General features: G+C 27.7%; 1 protein-coding gene across 1 annotated transcript; it reads right to left on the reverse strand.

Annotated features, from left to right (window-relative positions):
- Positions 1-16,221: 16,221 nt before the first annotated feature.
- LOC108467702 (cytochrome P450 94A2-like) lies at positions 16,222-18,014 on the reverse strand. Its single transcript, XM_017768437.2, has one exon. The coding sequence runs from the start codon at positions 17,861-17,863 to the stop codon at positions 16,343-16,345; it is 1,521 nt and encodes a 506-aa protein (XP_017623926.1). The 5' UTR covers positions 17,864-18,014; the 3' UTR covers positions 16,222-16,342.
- Positions 18,015-23,513: the final 5,499 nt, after the last annotated feature.

The following is a 23,513-nucleotide window of genomic DNA, read 5'->3' on the forward strand; positions in this document are numbered from 1 at the left end:
ATAGGTTGCCATAAGTCACGACTGGCAAGGTCTTTAAGTGAGGCGAGCTTGTAGACTAGGTCATTAAAAGATCCAAATTGATTCATTAAAGCGGTGATGGATGATGATGATTTGTAATTGTTGGTGAGAATATATGAAGCAAATTTTATTTTGGTTTCAACTTTCACTTTTTTTTCCATACACATAAAAAAATTTTAGCAAATGAAAAACATAGAAAAACTACGTTAAAAGAAATGAAGAGTGCAAGAAAATAGAGAAAGAAACAGAAGAGAATGGAAAATAAAGGAAAGTTTAAAGAACATAAAAGAAAAAAAAATCAAATTGCTCAAAGCGAAAAAATATAGGGACCAATTGTATAATTTAACCTACAAGTTTTGTTTGAACGTGCTACATCAGCTTATTATTATACTGTTAACGACATTTAACAGCTCAGTAAGTAAAATGTTACAATACGATAATGTAAGTGACTAAAATGTAACGTTTCAAACATAAATAATTAAAATAGAACCTAAGACAAACAAAAATGACTATTTTAATAGTTTATCCTAAAATATACTAATTATTATCATTAATGATTAACTGAAAGATTATTAACTACCATTATCGAGAATAAAAATTCTACCAATAGTATATCATATTATATTTAATTACAAAGATAACATACCCATAATACATCAAAATTATTTTTAAAACAAAAAGAAAAGAAAAAATTGCAGAATCAAAGATGATCCACTTGGAAAAAGCCAAGAGTTTAACTCAAATATGTGCATACATAGACGGATCTAGGATTTTACTTTAAGAGGTGAAACTTTTAAATTTAAAAATCTTTTTTAACATAAAAAGTGTTAATTCTTTTCAAATATTTTTTTATAAAAAATTTAATATTACTTTAAAAAGTATGAACGATTTAATTGTAAAAATTTTAAAAATCACAAAATACATAAGAGTGAGTAGATATTATATCAATTAAGTCGAAATATAAGACAAAATTAATGGTAAAAATACCTAAAATGACATTAAACGCATCACTCTCTTCACAATCCCTTAACGACATAAAAAAGGAAGAATTATAGCCTCGTTCGATTTGCACTAGTAACAACATTTGTGACCCTATTTTGATTTCGGCCCGTCGGAGGTAAAAGAAAAACACCTTCAAAGATGATCCACATGGAAAGGCCAAGAGTTTAGCTGAAATATGTGCATGCACTTTGAAATCCTTTTTGTCACTAGTTATCATCATTATCGAGAATAACTGAAAGATTATTAACAGCCATTATCGAGAATAAAAAGGCTAGAGCACTAGTATAAAAGTTTCTACCACTAGTATATATAACCCTTTTTTGGCCTAGGAGTAAGAATTTTTGTAAAAGAAAATACAGTCTTAAAAGAAAACTACATTTTTAAATTATCAATTGCACTTCCTTATTTCTTAGAGTTAAGTTGTTATTATTATTAGAGACATACTTTCAATGACCATTTAATTAATTAATATTCTCAATGAAACAAAATTAGGAAATACTAAATAAATTTTACCTACTTCATATATATATATATATATATATATATATATTAAATTAATTATATTTCATTACATTATCTTTATTATTTATTCTTCATCATATGTATTGTAAGAAAATATAATATGGTATGTAGTATTGATATGTCAAGAATAATAATAATGCAATACAATATAGTAGCAGTAACACAATGTAATACTTGTAATCAGACAGAGTTGAAAATTAGAAGAAGAATTTTGTTGAGGCCTGTATGAACAGTTTTCTTAAGATAGATTCGATCTCTTCTCAGTGCTTTGAGTAACGTTAGATGTCTGTCTCCCAAGATATAACAACAAACGATCACAGTAGTAGCACAACAACAGTGATCAATCGAACACAATCTTATCTTTCTCTATCACCAGGAGAAATGGATTTAGAAGGAATTTTCTATATTGATGGTGATTTATGTGTTTTGAAATCTCCTAATTTAGTTTTATATAGAGGAGAGAAAATGAATGAGGAGATTTATACCAATTCATGAAGAGTTTTGTTAAAAAATTAATAGATAAAAGTGAATAGAGACAGTGAATGAAAAAAATGAAATATTAAACCAAGAGATACAATTATTTAATTTGAGCATCAATTTATTATTAATCACTCAATAATTATTTTCTTAACATTAATTTGAAATTATAGTTAAATAAATAAAAATATATGGATCTGAAAAAGTGAATATAGTTTAAGTAAAGAGAATTTGCATGCTTTTGGCTATGGGGTGAGGGGAAAACGACAAAAACACCAATATCGAATCCCTCAAAATACTGATAATAAACCAATAAAACTAAAAGCTTTAGAATTTAGGATGAATCATGCTTGACACTTTCGTTCTAGATAAAATGGTGGAAAAATCTTACACCTTTCTCAAAGCCACAATCTATATTGGACTATAACATCACACGTATTATAACATATAAATATATATATGATAAGTTAATATATTGAGGCAATAGTTTTTGAGGTGGTTGTGCAAGTGTTAACGAAAGTGGTTTATATCATATTTGAAGTTGGTAATTTTTTACAAGTTTTTGAGCTTTGAATGATGCTAATATTGTTTAAGTATGTAAGCTTAACTTTGAATATCAATTCATTTGAAGCAATTTATCTTGAAGATTAGATTGCACCGAATCAAGCAATTATATCTTTTGGATTGTGAAAATTGGATTGAGATAGTGTTGAAGACATATCTCCGAAGAGTCCACTTTATATTAGTCTTTATATTGTATTTAGCTATTTTAGGTGTTGTTTAATAAGGAATTGAATTGTAATTGATCTTAGCAAGTCTTAAACACTCTTATATATTGGAAGACTTCTATAAGTTTTGTAGAGAGATTTGAGAGCACTTATCTATTCATAATGGAACATTATTGAGTGTATTTTAGAGAGTAAACAAGTTTGTTTATTACCCGAGAACTTAGAGGTGATTGATCTACATCTTAAGATACAAAAGTAAGATTATTATATTAGGGATGTGATAGAATTTGAATCATTTATTTTATTAAAAATTAAAGATAGTAGATTTACTCATTAAACTAGGTTTCACAAATGTAAAGAAACCAAACTACATAAATAATCCTTCATGTAATTGTTTTATTTTTTTTTTTTTTTGTTCATCACCCAATCGAACTGATCGCTGCAGCGAAACACTTCCTCTCAAACACTCTATTTTCTAAGTAATTAGCAACTATTCATTTCAACAATTACACTCTCTAATGGAATATATATACAGTATATACAAAATAATAATGAGGTGCAACTGCTTAAAAGTTTAAAAAACAGGCATGCACTTTACTTGGAAATTTTATTGCCGAAAGGCAAATTGGGAAGTGGGGAGGAAATGACTGCATGAGATCTGCATTTCGAAATCCCCCGCTCCTCATTTATTTTTTATTATTTTAGTACCCCCCAACATCAATTCCCTTTCCAAAGGGACGTATTCCATGTGAAAACCAGCTTGCAATACTCCACAAGTATATATAATATAAAATAACTAAGTCTTTATATTTCCATCTTCCTTTTACAATATCATGGTTTGGTCATAATCCTTTTTTTAATATTGTTCAAAAGTTTCTAACGTAATTGATGCATATGTCTAACGTAATTGATGCATATATATACATGTATATATATATATGCATGGCAAACTTTTTAGCTGAATTTTTCAAGATTTGAATAGTTGAGCCATGTGTTACTAAAGACATCGATAATTCTTAATTAAGATGTCAAATTCGAATATTGTAGATAAATAAAATAATATTAAGAAAATTTTACTTCTTATTTAAGAATTTGATTGACTCAAATTTAATATTATTATTGGATAAAAAAACCAGAAAAGATAAAGCAAAAACTTTGAGAAGGCAAAATACTAAGCATGACTACTGGTGCTTGGAAGCATAGGGATTACTTGACCTCAAATTTCTTCAATATGTGTTGTTGCTTGACCATCAAATTCTATCCATTATAAAGCTTTCTCTCTAACGTTTTATATAATTAATATTTAAAATCTAAACATTCAATTTATCAAGATATTTGTACTTGTGATGTATATAATTTTTAATCAATCTTATGTTCTTATATTAATCTAAAATATTATGAATATTAATACATATACATTATATTAAATTTTTAAAAATAAAATAAATAGTTAAAAAATAATCTATACCAAATTCAATATGCATGATCTATATAAATGGAGTATGAAATACAACAATTGGATTATTAAAATATTAATCATAAAAATTATAAAATAATATGTAAATCACTTAAATTTTACACTGATGGAAGAAAATCTCTTCCGTAATAATAATAATAATTTCCACAATTTTCATTTCCTCTATATGGAACCTTTCAAAACTCAAGACTAGCTTACTCTTTCTTTGTAAAATAAAATAAAAACATCATTAAATTTTTTTTCAAATAAATCGAAAAACCAAAATTTTTATTATAGCTATAAATTTTAAAATTAATTTTATTTTCCACCCAAAGAAAAAGAAATATATAGTTCATTCTCAGCATGGTGCTTCATCCAATGGTTATAATTAATGTAATAAAATTTGATGGACATGATTAAAATGAAGTTTATCATTAATATGGGTCAAGAAATTAATTTATAAACAACCCTTTGGTAGGTTTGCCTTCTTGCACCTTTTTCTATACCTATTTAATTCAACGGATGCTATAGAAACCGTTGATTCCATATCTTAATTTCACATTAAGATTTTTTTAAGTATATTAACAAAAATTGCAAAGTTATTTTATTATTAATAAAACTAAAACAAGCATAATCAAAATTTAACTCTCATACAATCAGTATCCAATAAATTTAAATTTTGATTTTTAATATTTGAATATCTTTTCATTTTTGTACAAAAAAATTAAAATAAAATTAGTTTATAATATATTATAACCATCGTTGATTATCGAGTTCTCTCTCCCTTCTCTTGGAGTCCATTCCTCATACTTATAATATGCAGTTTCCTGATAGCACGTGTCCTGAGTGATACTCATTAAGGAACTAAGTTGATGAGCTGAATGTAGGTGAGCAAGGGGATGGCGAGCTAGACGTGACGAGTCGAGGGGAACTTGGCGAACTGAATTGGGTGGCAAGCTAAGAAGGGTGTGGTGAATTAAGCGATTCCAAAAGAAGAGAGGCGCAAAGTGAAAAGGGTCGGGTCGAACATGAATCTTTAGTCGGATATCGGAGTGCCCTATAACATTTCCGTTCAAAGAGATTTGTTGTGATAAAGCTTTTAGCAATGTGGAATCGTCATTCAACTTTCTATACTACTTTTTATCTTTAAAAAACTTGGGATGGGATTGACTTTAAGTATGTGAATATAGTGGAAAAATTACACACGCACACATCATCTAACTTAATTTATTATACCAAAGTATAAACACAATCTCATTGCACATTCAATTCTTTTGATTTAGTTATGATCACGAATAATGTAGGTTTTAATCGATGTGGGATAACACCACTTTTATAAACTCTAGACAGAAATAAAGAAACCCATCATGTGACAAAATTCAAAGTAGTATTATTCAAGAACTAAATCAATTGCTAATAAGAGGTCTAAATTCAATATAAGACTATAAATAGTGAAGCATGATTTAACCAATATGAGATAATGTTATTTTAACATTTTTTCATAGCCAAAGTTAATATTTTTAAAATTTTAATTCATTCGTGAATTGTATTGTGATTTGTAACTAAAGATATAATTGAGATTGGAAAGTAAAATTAAGAACATAAGAACTAGTTATGTAGTTTGGAATATCTTTCTAATGATTTATGCTCAACTTATTCATTAAATTATAATCTCATTTCTATACATTTATCTAGTTTCACTTTCTCGATAAAATTTTCCCTTGGCATGAAAATAATTTATTTGCAAAGTATTTTGCACTATAACAAGTTCCTATGATGCACTAAATTGAGCTTACTTCAGCTCTCCCATAAATTGATAACCTTGCAGAATCGAAGATGATCCACATGGAAAGGCCAAGAGTTTAACTCGAATATGTGCATGCATTTTCAAATCTCTTTTTGTCACTAGTGTTAAAGTATACTAATTATCATCATTAATGATTAACTGAAAGATTATTAACAGCCATTATCGAGAATAAAAAGGGTAGAGCATGCTTTGTGATTTATAATAAAAAAAAATATTAATTGCAGACAAGAAATAGTGTTTAATGGTGGGAAGTGATGATGATGATGGTTACTACATTTAGTTGTTCAGATTAAAAGTTAGTTTAAGCATTTATTTCTCCATTAATCGTATGTGCCGGCTGTGATTAAGGCTTTTTTGCTCCTTTTCTATAAATTAATTATTATTGTTTATGGATTTCATTTTCCCAATCATTTGGGTGCCTGCCTTGCCAACAAAGTTTATTGACTGATGAACTTTGCTGTGATGGGATTTACAGCAAACTTTTTAAGAATCTTTGATTACACTAATCACAGCTTGATTATATTCCACAAGTTCATTCATTAACACACACATATATATAGAGTTAAAGTAAGCAAATCTGAAAATGTCTGCAGATTATGGCTACCTTTTTATCTCATCATCACGAAAATTTCTTGCAATGAAAGACGAGAGCCTTCCCTGAAACTGCGTTGTGCCTTCTGCTTTAAGATAATTAACTATCATGGAATAACCAAATTTGGCACTAATGACTATATATATATATATATAATGTATTGTGAGTTTATAAATGTATATATTATTTGCGAATGATGTGATATTATTTTAATTTATTTTTAAGGAATTTTAAAGTTGTGGTAGCATGTGATTCAATGTTAATGGATTTTTTTTTTAAAGAGGATTAAAATCATAATTAGACTGGTTAAGCTATTATAGAGCATAGTGTAGCAGTTGAAGAATTTCATCTAACGGTTGCATGTAGATATATCTATTCAGAGACCTTAAGGACGCTATACATGTGTAAATCGAACCATCCAAAATAGTTAGAATAGATCTTTAATAGCTTGCAGTTGAAGAATTTTATCTGACGGTTGTATGTAGATGTATCTATCCAGAGGCTTTTAAAGACACCATACATGTGTAAATTGAACCATCCAAAATAGCTAGAATAGATCTTTAATAACTTGTAACACAGTTGAGTGATGTTATTCTACTAAAGTTGCTTGAATCAAATGAATATAAATTTATATGTATTATTAATGTATATAAATTTACATTAATGAAATAAAATATCAAAATCATTTCTTTCATGATTTGTAATATGTAAAAAAAATTAAATAAAAAAATACAAATTCAAAATATAACTTGCAACTTTAACAAGTGAAAAGCTAAGCATTTTCCTATAGGTGAGGAGTTGAAAGATATGTCCCACATCGGTTCTTTTTGTTTTTTTTAATAGATGATTACACCCTTTATGTCGAAAGCGGCGCTTTGTAGGTCCACAAATTTGCTTTAATGAGATTATGTATGGCACACTTCAAAGCTGATAAAGATTACCACTAATAAGGGTCTATTTAAAGCTAATAAAGATTAGCCACTAATGAAGTTTTGGCTTAATTGTAATTGTGAAGTTTTAATGACTTTGCCCATTTTAGTTTAGTTTTAAGGTCTATATTTAAAGTTGCTCTTTCAATAATATTACACATGTGGTTGAATATGTTTTATGCATGCATAATATATATTCATACTATCATTAGAGGCGAGTACAATTTGATTTAATTCAAAAAAATAAAAAATAAGTTTGAAATTTGAATTAATCGAATTGAGTTATTCGAATTATTCGAGTCAACTCCAATAAGTAATTTGATTTTTAAGTTTGAATCGAATTAAATTTTATAATTGGAATAACAGATTGGTATAAATGCCCTTTTGGTCTCTATCAAGTTTGAAAATAAGCAAATTGATCTCTCTCAACAAAATTACAAAAAAATCAAAATAATTTTCAAAATTCAAAATATTTATAAAATTTCAACTTTTATATTTTTAAAAATTATAAAAAATTCTAAAATATATATAAAGAAAGTTAAAAATTAAAAATTTTCTAGAATAATAATTTTGGGATCTATATAAGTTGATTAATGATTCAAGTTTTTCATACTAAAGTATTTTTTTATTTTTCTTTGAAAAGGTTTTCAAATATATATTGTTTCAAATTTATGTGCTCTAACATATAATTAGTTATACTGTAAATAATTTTAATTTGACATATTTAACTTTTTAATTTACCTCGATTCGACTCGACTCAAATTTCACTTTACTTGACTCAATTCGAAAAAATTTAAAATCGAGTTAGGATGATAAAATTGGACTCGTCAACTTAAATTTTTTCACTCGATTTGATCGAATGCTCACCCCTACATGCAATGATTTTTGACAAACATTTTTGTTAATCTATACATATAATATTTTTTTTTCTCTCCAAATTACAAGTTATCATTTTATCATAATATATAATCCATGATGATAAATTTAGTCTTCAACGTTTACATATTTTTTTCAACTTGACATTTACACGTGGATTGCCATATAAGCTATCATGTTTAAAAATTAAATGTTTTAGTCATTATTTCTGTTAAAAAAATTATTAAATATTTTTCAAAAGGTTGATGGTTAAATTTGATTTTTTTTAAAAGGTTGAAGGCAATGACGAAGCCAGAAAATTGTTTTAGGAGAGCAAAATTAAATTATAATTTTTATGATAGTAAAAATGTAATTTTTAAAGACTAAATCAAAATTTTATCATTTTTAGGGGGCAAAGTATAATACCTTTATTAATTTAGAATTTTAAAAATTTAAAGGGCCTAAATAAAAAACATTTCATTTTAGGGAGGGTCGAGGGCCCTACTAGCCCCCTGAGTTCATCCTTGGTTGAAAGTCAAATTTAGTTTAAAAAAAAACATACGAACTGAAATTTGACATAGTAAATGGTAAAGACTAAATCTAATATTATGCTTTATTAAAAGATAAAATGTAAAAATTTTCTTTTGAAGAATTATATTAAATATTTACTTACCTGTAAATAGATTGAAAATATTAAAATAATTAACAAAAATCAAATCGAGACAGGACGAAGAAGGGTGGAGCAAAGATAATTATATCTAATATATTTGTAGAGATAGTAATGATTTTTCTGAATTACACATTCATATTGAAATTGAAATGAGACAAGTGGTAAAACAAAACGTGCTAAAAAAAATAGAGATAAATTTAATAACATGTGTATCGTCCCATCCTGTTGTCATCTCTAAAATGCGGAAATAAATAATCATATTGGAGAAAGAAAACTATCATTTTGCTCCTCTGGATTTTTGCTTGGACCCTTTTCTTCAGACAAAGCCCGTTTCCTGTTTGCCCAGAATATTTGGGCTTCACCTAGTGCTTGTTGAACCCAACCTGCTATCAGTTTTTCACCAAATGTTATTATCGATTAAATTTTGTTATTAATCATTATATTATGGTTTTGAATTTTAAAATTTCAATCATCAACTAAATGTTAATCATTGAATTCATTTAAGACAAATTATGTTATTTTCAAAATTTTATACGAAAACATATTATTACATATTTAATGCTATGTTAGTTTATAGTTTCGACATAATATTTATATAAATATGCATTTTTTAGTTAATGAATTTTATGACCACCTTTTGATTCAGGATTAGATTTCAACATTCAAAAGTATAGGATTAAAATGATTAAATTAATGAACAAAATCTAAATTCACAAATTACACATCGTGCAAGGTTAATGAATAATTTTTTTTTAAATTTAAATTTAATCATAAAACATATGTGATGCACGCAAATATTTATTTTTGAAAGTATGACAAGTACAATCAAAGTACATATACAAATATATGTCTAAATAATCGCAAGTATTAAACTATTACAAAACAAACAATCGGATGAATCACAATGTAGAATCAAATCATTACAACACGACTAGACTAAAACTTGGTACTGTCCAGACTAAAGTTAACAAATTGAACTAACTAGACTAAACCCACACATGACAACCGCACATGATAGGACTTTGAGACTCACACGTAAAATTGCAAATTGTGAGTCTCGAACCTAGATATTTAAAAATTATACTTCAACTTTCGTATTGATTTTTTAAAGTATTTTTGGAAATAGTTCTAAACTATCATTTTATTTTTCTACCTTTACTTTAATTTATTACGATTTATTTTTCATATTTTACGTAAATCGAAAAATTAATTCAATTATAACAAAGCGATTAATTTTACTAATTTATTACATATAAATACTAAATTATTTATATTTAAGTCAATAATTTAAGAAAAGATTTAACTACGTTATTCAATTTAATTAATTTCTTAATTTTCGTAAAGTAGAGAAATAAAATTCATGATTACACTGAACAATAGTTTTCTCTCGTTTATTCTTAGGGCTAGTTTGACAATACTTTTGAAAAGTTATGTGGAAAAGTGCTTTTGAGAAGTGCTTTTGAAAAGTTTAGTTTAAAATTTGAGTGTTTAATATTACTGTCAAATAGTGCTTTTGAGAAATAAAATGTTCATTTTAGATATGTTATTATCAAGTAACAAATATGCATTTAAATAATATTTAAATTAATTAATATTATTATATTTTAGTAAGAATATAAAAAATATTATAACTTCTTGTTAATATTTTAATATATAAAATATAAATTTTAAATATTTTAAGCAATAAATATTAATTATTTATAAAATTTAATTAGAATATATAAATTATATTTTAAATATTTAAATATAACTATTAAATATTTGTAAATAGTATTTAAAAAATATTTTTATTTTAATTAATGATTTTAACACATTTGTAATTAAGTACCAAGAAAAAAAAGGGGAAATACTATGTTATTGGAGGGGTGAAAAAGTAATTAAGCACTAAAAGTGTTTTTGGGAGAAGAAAAGGTAAAAATTTTAACTTCTACTTTTTAGAAGTGCTTTTCAAAAGCACTCCTAAAAAGCTAAAAATTTTAGCCAAAAACAGCTTGTTCTGCACAACTTTTCTTTCAGAAGTGCTTTTAAAAAGTAATGCAGAACTAGCCCTTAATCGAATTGCCAAATATGGTGAATGCAACTGGGCAAGCAGAGGCAAGGTCCTCTATCTTTTAAAATAGTAAAATTTCTTTTAATATCCTTTAAAAAAATTATAAATTATAAATCAATTCTATCCGTAATATTTCTTTTCTACTTTTGCTCATGTTGTTGGATGAAGATCAATCTCCTATTCTCTTTCTACGGGTTTAAAATGTTGGATATAAGTATATACCTTATATGGGACGTTCAATTTTAAATTTTTTTAATAAGAAAAAAACAACATCAATTACAAACTAATAGTAGGATCTGAGTTGGATAACTGAAAATATCTATCAATTCATAATTGATCATCAACCGTAGGATGAGCCACATGAAAAAAAAAAAACTCATGCTAAAGGGTGAATCTTTCATATGGTTAATTAAAGTATCAGCAACAAAATTCACTTCTCTACATACTTAAAGATTACTCTCCACTAATACCTGCACAGTTCTTAGATATGCAAAATCAAATCTCTATTTAAATGACCTCTATGATCTCCACGATACTATTAAATTTCAATAATAAAAGAATTTTTTTAAGAATTATATTGTGATACTCATTCCGAAGTATGTATTGTCCACTGTAAAATACAAATATTTGAAGCAAAATGAATAACCGAAGCAATATAAATTAAGAGATGAACTTCAAAAGTAGAACGTCAAAAGGCAAATAATTATTAAAGTTTATTAACATATTTTTATTTTAATTACTGAAAAGTTATTAATTTAGTAACTATCGTTAGAGAAATTTTATATTTTTTATCATTTCACTGTTAAATCTTAACAGAAGGATGATGTGGTGCTTGTTTAATTAACATTATGATAAATTTAATTATAAATATTTACACATCCTATTAATTTAATTCTAATTTTATTTAATAATAATTAAAGAATTCAAAAATAATAAAATTATAATAAAAAATCATTGTTAGGTAGTGTACTTTCTCATCTCAATTTATATATATATTATTTCCTAATAGCTTGATGTTTTGTCCATTATTTGCTTTAAAACATGGCAAATGAAGGCATGGTTGGTACTTTAAATTTAATAAAAATAAGGACACACCCAAAGTGTTGAAAGATGGTGGGATGAGATGTGGCAATCATATTCAAGATTGTGTTTCAATGTAGTTGAAAGCAATGGATGAAATTTGTCATTATGTTAATTAAAGAATCATCATCCTTCTATTTAGATTTAATGTAGAATGATCAAAATAATAAATTTATCTTACTTTGCTTGATAGGGTAGAAAAAATTAGAAGGATAAAAATTAAAAGGGTAGAAAAATAGAAAGATGGAAATATGAAAAAAAATGAAAAGAGAATATAATTTTCCTTCCATTCATTGCTTCTTGGAGTTGAAAAGGGAAAGGAAATAAAATAAGATAAACAACACCAGCTGTCCCTACATTTTATTTAAAATTACATTTCAGTCACACAACTTTCAAAAGTTACATAATAGTCACTAGTGTTATTAAATTGTTACATTTTTATCAATTGGTTGTTAACTCCCAAAAAAAAAGTAACGTTGCATCTTAAGTCAAAGGGTTAATAGCTAATTTAGTACCTAGGATATAGTTAAAATATCATTTTGATATTTTAAAATTTTTTCTTAACAATAATTGTCAAAAAAATTAAAAATGTAACAATAAATAAAAAATTCATATGAACAATCAATTGCAGCAAGAAAAACCTAAGAATTTTGCAGCTAGTTTTCCACATCCAATCTCATAAAAAATCAAGTATTTGAACTTTCACAAAAAAAAATTAGATATCCATTTACTTTGATCCTATTCGTTTTTTTTCATTTGCTTTATTGTTTTACGCACTCTTCATTTTCATCTTTCTTTCTTTTTTCCTTTTTTTTATACAAATTGATGTCAGTTCCACTCTTCTCAGATCACTAAAAATTATATATATATATATGTTTTATTTATAGCTGAAAGTAAACTCTTGACTTGAAATTTGAGAGAAGAAATGGTGGATTTGGAGAAGAAGAAGATGAAGAAGAAAAGAGCAATTCATCTTATAAATTTAAAAAAAAATTAAAAAAATCCAAAATTGAAAGTTATTCAAAAATCCAATCAATCTAGTAACAAGATGCAAAAAAGAAATGATGGGTATAGAAACGTAGGGTATTTTGTATTATAAACTAAAAGAAAAAAATCTAAAATTTTAAAAAATTGAAACTTATCGAAAAAACCCAGACAATATAATAGAACATTTTGTTGTATAACCTCTTGGTCTAATGGCAAGAATATTATGTTGTACGTATAAAAGTTCAGATTCAATCCCTATATAACCCTATTTCCCTTCCTCAATTATAAAAAAGAGTACATATGATCCTCTTTGTGTTACAAGGGATAGGCGTTGATTTCACGCAACCTCTCTGTTATTTTGTCATCTAGAGAGCACAATAAGTTCTACAGATGTTAGGCTTCAATGCATTAGCTTGGCTAATGGCTCAAACCCTAACGAAAGGCTTGATTTATTGTGTTTGGTTTTAAGGTGACTTGTGATTCTCTCTCCTACTTAAACAAAGTTGTTTCTCTTCCCTTCATCCTACAATATGGCCAAACTTAAGTCCATCATACACACCTTACCTTCGTGTGTTAGCTTTGAATATCAAATATTTCTACTGTAGTTTTGGGCATCATGTCTCTTCTATTGTAATGCAATTTCAAATTAATGAATTATCTATTTCAGATATATCTATTTCTTTTTTTTTTTGACAAGAAAACATCCAACCATTTATTTTAAAAAATATCAATGATTTTATTGTACATTAAGAAAGAACACACAAAAATGAGTTAATATATCTTTTAGTCCTTGAACTTGTTAACTTATATCTATATGATATTAATTTTTTACGTGAACTTGAAAATGGTTAACTAAATTAATAATTTTTCAAACACCTAGTTGACACTGTTAACTTTTGTTTACAAAAGTACCACCTTAATAAACAATTTATAAATTCAAGTAATAATTAGATTTGAAGAATTTAAGTACCAACTAAATACAAATCCACCAATTGAAGCGACGAGGACTAAAATATTTATTAACCCAAAAACTCTTTTACGCTGAGAAATGAAAGGGTCAAAGTCAACATAACGGAATCATTCACACCGACGTTAACAACGAACGGCCATTAACGCTTCCCGTACTTGTTAAAATTTATTAGTATATATATATTATGATTTTATCCTAAAGAAATGATAATGAAAAAAAATAGGGAGAGTGACACGCGTCACACGTGCACCCAATCTTAAAGAGAAAACGACAGATGAAATTGGACCGCACGAAAGCATAAGAAACAAAATAAATGGTTTTCACTTTCAAAAGGAAAAGATTTGATTTAATTTAATTCTATTCATGATTGTGTCATCATAACTCACCCATTAATATCAATTAACTAAAACCATTTGAAAATAATTCGGTATAAATTTTAAATTTTAAATTTTTAAAAGTATAAAAATTTAATTTCAACTTATGTTTTCTTAGTTGTAGTTTTATCTCTTCATTTCTAGTTTCCACCTATTTACTTCTTTATAACCAAACATTTATTATGTGAGTGAAAGGAAAAATTAATATTAAAATTATATTCAACAATTGAATTATTGGTAAAGTAATCACGAATAAATATTTTTAGCTTTAAGTTTAATATTTAAACATTTTCTTAATTTTTTATTTAAGCTTTTCATATAAAAATAAAATAAGTCAAAAATATTATCCTATTAATAATCATTACTTTTATTGAGACAAGATGAGTTGAGGATGATTGAGCGGCACTCGGCAATGCCAGCTTTAGACTACCTCTGAGGTCATTAAAACTTTGTTTTATTTGATTTGATAATTTAATGAAAAAGATCTTTAGACTCGGTTATGTATTGTTATTTTCAAGATACTTTTGTCCATTTATGGAAACCAATCATTGGAGTTTGAAGATTGGATTGGATTTGAGTAAATCAATTAAGTCTCTAGAATGAGGATATTTGATCGAGATAGTGCTGTTGATTTTGAAAAGAATATCTTTGAGTGGTTTTGTTTTGATCATTATTATTGTAATAGTTATTTTCAAGAAGTTATTTTGTATTCACCTAAATTCTATATTAATAAGCCAAAATTGATATATATTTTGAGACTTGTTTAGACTATATAATGAGAGTTTTAGTGCATTCTAATTTGTTCATCGAGGAACATTTTTGTAAGAGAGTACAAACTGTTACTGTAAACATTAGTAAAGTGTTTACTGTCCAAGTTCTCATTAAGAGGATTTGGAGATGAGTCTTATAATATTTAGGTACAAAGGTGAGATCTCTATACTCGATGAGTGATAAAGTGTGATTCACTTGTATTTGTGATAATAGATAGTAAAATTACTCATTGAGCTAAGCTCTACAAAAGTAGGGAAATCAAATTGCGTAAATAGACCTCTATGTTATTTCTATTTTATTTGTACAATTTTTATAATACCAAACCATAATGGTCATTATAGACTAATACTTTCATTAAAATATTTATTTTGAGTAAATAATTCTCATAATCCAATTGGTATAGAATTCATTTGTAAAATTATTAAATATTTAAAAAAATCTAAAATCTCCATATGTTGGGTATTTTGAAAACGATTTAACCTGTACTTTTTTCTCTTCAAGTGACATTGACTGACAATGTCAAATAATTATTACCAACATGGACTAAAATTAGAAGCAATTTATATTTATATGTTTGTTTTGTTATATAAAAAAACAGAAGATTCTTTTATAAATTTTAGTGATAATAAATTAATTTTTAATCACACCTATAAATTATTATGTCAAGCATCTTACAGGTATTCAAACTAAAAAATTTATTATTTAAGCAACTTTAATTATTTTAATACTTATTAATATAATTGTTTAAAAATTTAATATAATAATAAATGTAGTGCTCAATTTTTATATTTTATATTGATTTAATCATTATTTTAATAAATTCATCTTCAAAATTTATAAATAATTTTAATTTAATCTTAATTCTAAAATATATAAAAATAATTTTTATATAAAATCAAAAAAAACATAACAATATTTATATGACGAAAAAGATTATATAAAATAATAACGTCATTTTTAATAATTTAATGTTACATCATAATTTTTATTTTATATTTCAAGATTTTCATTCGGAAAAAAAATTAAATTCAAGTTAATACACAGCTTAAGTTACCTAATCAAGCTTTCCCCTTTTCTCCACCTTGATGGGGAACCCATCTTTCATCTTAGCCGTCAGATAAGAAACAAACACCGGCTGAAACCCTTCTTCCACCGCCGGCACCACCTTAAACCGCCTTAAAGTTCCGGCAACCACCCTTTTCATCTGCAGGAACGCCATCTCCTTCCCTAAACAAATCCTGGGTCCGGCCTGAAACACCGGATAAGTATAAGGATCTCTTCCGACGAAGCTCCAGTTCCCGGCCTCATCCCTTTGCAACCATCTCTCCGGCTTGAACTCCTCCCAATCGGATCCCCATATATTCTCCATCCTCCCCATCGCGTAAGGGGCGTACGTCACCACCGACCCTTTCTTTACCACCGTCCCGTCCGGCAAAACATCGTCTGCCACCGCTCGTTTGCTGTCCGTCGGGACCGGAGGGTACAATCTCATAGACTCACACAAGGAAGCGTGAATGTAAGCCATGTCTTTAACTTCTTCAAAAACCAGCATATCCGATTTCTCTTTAATTTCTTTAAGGATTTCCTTTTCAACTTCAGGGTGTTTATGTATTAACCAAAAGAACCATGTCAATGCCGCCGATGTTGTATCCCGACCGGCGAGTATAAAGCTGATGACTATATCCGTAGTGAAATTCTCATCGGAATGACCGGAATTTAAAAACCTCGATAAAATATCAACCGAGTCCAAAGACGATTTTGTAGCTAATTCTTGTTTCTTTTCCCTCACGATCTTCTTAGCGAAATCACGTACCTGAGAGATGGCGATTTTGAGGTTCATCTCCGACCCAACATTGAAAAACCGTTTGATTCTCCAAGTCAATGTAATCGGAGCTCGGAACCGTTCACTACTCAGATGAGTAGCATCTTCAAACGCGTCGGCGAACTCAGTTTGCGGCAAAGACGGTAAAAGACATTCCGGGTCATACCCAAAAGCAATCTTGCAAATATTATCAAAAGCAAATCTCTGAAGAACATCCTGCAAATCAAGCACTGTCTTGCCGGTAACAGCGCCGGATAACATCGGAACCAACCGGTCGTTAAGCTCAGCATCAACGACGGTTTCTACAAACTTACGAAGAGACCTAGTATTAAACTCGTGACTCGAAACCTGTCTCTCGAACTTCCAAGCTTCCCCATCGGCGTTAAATATTCCGTTGCCGAGAAAATCAAAGAAAACATTAATGAAGAACTCACCTTTTGGGTAATTATTAAAACGGGTTTTGAGTATATGCTGGACATTATCGGGGTTCGCCGTGAAGATCTGACGGTAACCCAAGATGTGGTGAAGAGTGTAAGTTGCAGAAGGGCAGTTCTTGAGGATCCTCGTGATCCATTCCAGGCGGTTGCTTTGATTGGATTTGATGTCGAAATAAGAACCGATTAATGGGTAACGCTTGGGCAAAATATTGGGCGTTGATGGTTTCTTGAACCTGGAGCTTTTGATGAGACTGAAGAAGAAAAATGGGAGAGTAAGGAAGAAGATGATTGATAAGGTTAATACCTGGATAAACATGGTGAATAGCTGTGATTAATGGTGTCTTGAAATAGGAGGTGAGTACAGAGACAGGTTCCCAGTTTATAGTTTTCAAGAAAAATGGATTTTTGCTTAGAAGATAAGCATAATACCTTTGAAGCACTTCTACCACTATATATTATTTATACATATATAAATGCGTGATAACGGTAAGTGATAACAACTATCCCCTCCAACTTTAAAAAATAATATTAGTTAATTTTCATTTTTTTTCTTGAATCACTCAAAATGACGAAAAAATAACATCGCTTAATCTTGTTAACGGGTATATAATACATTTTAGTCTTTTTAATTTTTAAATTTCTGTTTTTATAATTTAAAAAAATACGAAAATTAAACGGAAGGTTGAAATGAGATATATATATATATTTAAAGTTAGAGAGTCAAATAAATTATTATGTTATTTTGATATTAGTAATAGTAAAAGTACTATAGAGGTCCTTGCATTAGTATTTTGATATTAGCAAGCCACGTGTACCTATTTTATTATTCATTTATCTACGCTAGTTTTTAGTAATAGAAATAGATGAAATTGTCAATAGAAATGACTAATTTACTTTTTGATCTAACAAACAAAGATTACTTTGTCAATTTTTTTAGTACTGGGGTAAAATGCAATTTGACTCCTAGTACAATTGCCTCCATGGTACTTCTATTTATTGTTGGCAAAAGTTGATGCAGTGTATATTTGATCGTTTAAGTTCGATTTCATGTTGTTAGAGTCCGATTGAATTGGTTAGATCGAGAACCAATTGGGGCATTGGTTCGATTAAAATGTTAGACAAATTGACTTGCGAACCGGTATGGATTGGTTGAACCACTTTTCTTTTCTTTTTTAATGATTCATTTAATAAAACTAAGTGAATCAGTCAAACCAATTGAATCTTGTCATGTTTTAAAAACCGAAGTTTGAATCTAATTATGCATAATTACTATAAGGATTTATTCAGTTATATTTTGAAAAAATGATACTTTATATTAATTTAATTTTATATATCTATTTTGTCTATTCTATATATATTAAGCTCTTATATGAGTTAGTATCATGAGTTAATTAAACATAAATGCAGTTGAATAATTATTAAAATATTATTATTAAACAAAATAAATATGTTATTTTAAGAGTTTTTTAATCATTTTACAACCGCATATTACACACATATATAAAAATACACATAATGATATTTGAATTTAAAACATTATAATTTTTCTTTTTTTGTGATAAAATAAAGCAGAGTTACATCAAATTAAAAAGATCAAAAGTGCCCATCGCTTTGTCCTCTTAAAAAGTATCCGAGACTTCATTAGGAATAGTATCAAAGATTTATAGGTTTGATTTCCACGGAAGGCTTAACTTTGCCAAATGATTTGCAATTAAATTGAGGTATATGCCGCAACCACTATTGACCTTCAATTCTCAAGAGTCGTTGAACCCTTCTAAGCACTGTAATGCTACCAATCTATTATCAATTAGAGCAAGGATCACTTCTGTATTGTCAGATTGAGCTGTACCCATTTGCATCCTCTACTAAGAAAGATGTGTAACCCATCAAGAATATCCCATATTTCAACTTCGAAAAGCGTGCATCAACCTAAATATGGTTAAATCCCAAAATTCAGTTTCTTTTTTGATCTCTAGCCACACCGCGAATAGACGCGGTCTACACAGCCCGTCCGTAAACAAATGAATCATCGATCCATCAGAAATTGGCCAAAACTTCATTTAATTTTTTATAAATATATTTATTATGTAATTTTATTTAAATTATTCAAATTTGTATTGCGTAAACACTAAAAAAGACGGAAGGTAAGGGATGACGAAATGTATTTGAATGGCGGTATGGGGACTGGGTGGTGATGGATAAGAAGAACATGTTAATTATAAATTAAGAAATTAAAAATAATAAAAAATTCCAAGACACATGTGATAAATTAAAGTTTGAAATCGTTTTCAATTCAAGATGTGTATTAAGTTACATTATAATCGGTAAGTGGAGCTAATTTTAATACCAACTTATTCAGCAATGAATTGTTTATGTTCGTTGGTATTTGTTTCTTGTAGATTATCAGAAGTTTTGGTAGGTTAGAAAAAGTTAAAAACTTACACTATTCGTTCATGGACGCGATATAATTTTGATCATTGAAGTTGTGACGTGTCTTGATTACGTAAGTATTGTAAGTTGAAACTTACACTATTCGTTTAAAACAAGATATTTTAATTTCACATATATATATTCAAGTTGTGATGTGTGTTGATTACGTAAATAATATTGTGGTATTTTGGTTAGTCAATACTTTTGATAAACAATTGTCATGTTTTGTAAGCTTAGTTTTGGTACGCGATAAGATGCAATGGTTAAAATGATTGGCATATGTTTTATGGAATGGTGTTTGATGTATGTGAAATTATTTATGTTTGATTTGAGGTGTCAATTGTGACATAGTAGTTACACTTAGGATGTATGAACATGTATTGTTAAAAATTACAGGTTAATTTAGGTTTGAATTTACTTTAAGTTTGAGAAATTTTGAATTCAAATTATTAAAATTTTAAAATGGAATATTTTGAGTGACGTTAACATATGTTTATGGTTACTTTAAATTGGAGTTATTTGCTCAAATCATTCGTAGGTTAGCTTGGCTCGTATTTATTATCTTTTTCATAGTTAAAATTATACATAACTTAATCCCGCGCTTGTCAAATAATTATAACATAAATAAATTAAAATCTAAGATTCACATTTGGAAATCCAAATGGTGAGAAAAATAATTGATGTTGAAAGCGTAGGCAATGTCGTCACGCAATCAAACTCCCCATTTCATAAGTTATTAGCCCAAAAGCAGGTCAAATGAATGCTCTATCGGCTAACAGATTGCTTAACTCAATTTGTTTATATAATCAATATTTTCAAATAATGTTTACATGAAAAGAAAAAACTAAATTTTGGTTATTTTTTGTACAGTCTTTACTAACTACCCAAAATGACACTAAAGCATGTTTTTGAACCCAACATAATGTTCCACAACTACTACAATGTAGCCCAATTTTAGTTGCCAAAATTAAAAGCCCACAATTTACTCATTTGTTGGACATATTTACATTTTGGATTAATCTACTTCGTATATTTGCAAATAGTGGATCTTTTAAATTTTATTGGACTTATTTTATAAATTTAATTTTGGGTTTTCTTTTTTATATTTTTTGAAATTTGTTTTGAACCTTTCAATTTTAAGGTATATTTAATATGAGCTTTTATTTTGAGTTCGATCATCAATTTTGGGATTTGACCCATTATTTTTTAATATATAAAAATACATATTATATTTTATTAAAGATAAAAATAAAATATATAAATAGCAAATTTTCAATAAAAAAACCAAAAAAATGAAAATGGAATTTTACCCTTAGGTCCTTCAAGTTTGCAAATTTCATAATCATACCCTTAAAGTTTCTAAACTTTGCAATTTCACCCATACACTTACCATCCCTCCTGTTAGCAAATCCCATCAACCCTGCTCCTAGTTGCCTACACTACCAGTCTATCACAACCATACCCGGTCGACAATTCTCATCAGCCACCTTACACCACCGGCCCTCATCTCTTTCACACGCCACCATCCTTAAAGCATAAAAGAAAAGAAAGAAAGGAGAGCCTTCACCATTTTTCTTCATCCCTCCCAGTTTCCTCTCTTAATCGAAACTCACTACCACCACACTACCACTCAAAGCCCTCATCTCCTTCAACTCTCAATCAACTACTTTACACTCACCTCTAAACCAAAACCTACTCCATCAACCACCATAATAGAAAAAAAAATAAAGAACCAATAAACTAAGAACTGAGACCTGCAAAAAGTCAAGAAAACCAAAGAACAAAAAAAAAAGAAAAAGAACAAGAAAGAAGGGAGAAAAAAGCCATAAACTTGATGAACAATGATAAATAAGAAATAGAGAGATCACAGAAGAAAGAAGATAACAGAAGAAGAGAAGCAATAGAGTGAAATTATGAGAAGAAAGAGAGTGAGAATACTGCGCTGTGATTCCTTATTAGTCTTTCCCTACCCTGATTGGGCAATAAAAGGAGCCCCTCGTGACCGCCTGGCATTAAACATACAATACACATCGTTTTAATTTAAATGGTTTTCAGCCAAAACGATCCGTTTTGGAATACCCCGATTCAACTCCTTATAATACACATCGTTTCATTAAATTCCTTAAAACTAAAACGCAACGTTTTTAGTTCAAATCTAATTACAAGAAAAAAACATAAATATAAAATATTGGTTGATGACCGTTGTTGCAATTTATTGAATAACAAGTACTATGTAACAACTTGATTTTTAGTGATATCGAAAATAGTGGTTTAAGGTCATTAAATTCGATGAATAAGTTCGTAAATATTAATAATAATATTTACGAGTCACATATGGTTTTAAAAAGGTTTTTGAATTGATAATTTGTATTTTATAATGATTTATTAGGTCAAATGGTTTTAGAAAGTAAGGTATCGGGACCTCGTTTCTATAAACCGAGTCATAAATATTTTTATAAATATTTACGAGTGTCATTAAGATGGTATTTAAATTTTGTTGAAAAATTTTAAAGTTTGATAGTTAATTAAATTAAAAGAACTAAATTGAAAAATGTGCAAAACTTACTAATTATAATATTTAAGTGATTAAATGGCTTGATTAATAAATAAGGGGGACTTAAGAAACAAATATACCTAAATTAAAGTGGTTAGGCGACATATTAGGAAAATAATAAAATAAAATGATGGAATGAAAAATTGTAATTTTGATGAAATTAAAAACAAACAAATTGAATTTTAAAGTTTTCTATGCAATTCATCTTCAATTTCAGCTTAACCTGCCATAGGAGAGAGAACTTTAACCTGTTTCTTCATATTTTTACTTCATGTGAGTTCAATTCTTACCCGTTTCTTGTAATTTTTATGTTTTTGAGATTGTTGCAATTAGGTCCAACTAAACCATACCTTTGTTTTTGTTTTTATTAAAAATTTGGATGTTTCCATTAATAAATATTAGATGTTTTTTATGAATAACATGTATTTAGAGCTTTGATTTTGTTGTATGATGATTTTATAAAGTGATTTTGTTAAATATTGATTTTAGGATTAAATTGTGAAAAGATTAAAATATTAGGGTTTGATAGTGAATTTTGGGTTTATTAGGGGTTGTGTGAAGACCTAGAATATTTTGATAGATTATTGATTGAGAAAATTAATTAATTTGATAGATTAACTAATTAAGGGATTAAATGGCAAAAATTTCAAAAGTTTGGGGTAATTGCGTAAATTCAAAAAATAAAAGGGTATAAATTATAAAATGAATTGAAAATGAAATATATGCTAATATGTGAGCAATTTTTATATTATAGATCACGATCTCGTAGATACTCATGAAAAAGAAAAAAAGTTGAACAGTCCCTGAACTTTTACAATTACTACAATTTAGTCCAGGTAAATTCGTATAGTTAAAATTTAAAATTTGTATAAATTGATGATTGATATTATGTATATACATTTTTTTGTTAGAAATCATTTATTTTTTAAAATATAATATTGAAATGGATATTCGGTTTGAATCGAACACGGGATTTGAGTAC

Source organism: Gossypium arboreum, chromosome 8 (genome assembly GCF_025698485.1).
Source record: "Gossypium arboreum isolate Shixiya-1 chromosome 8, ASM2569848v2, whole genome shotgun sequence".
NCBI lineage: Eukaryota > Viridiplantae > Streptophyta > Magnoliopsida > Malvales > Malvaceae > Gossypium > Gossypium arboreum.

Bases quoted from the DNA above. Each gene is read 5' to 3' on its own strand.
- LOC108467702 (XM_017768437.2), bottom strand. From the start codon at position 17,863: ATGTTTATCCAGGTATTAACCTTATCAATCATCTTCTTCCTTACTCTC.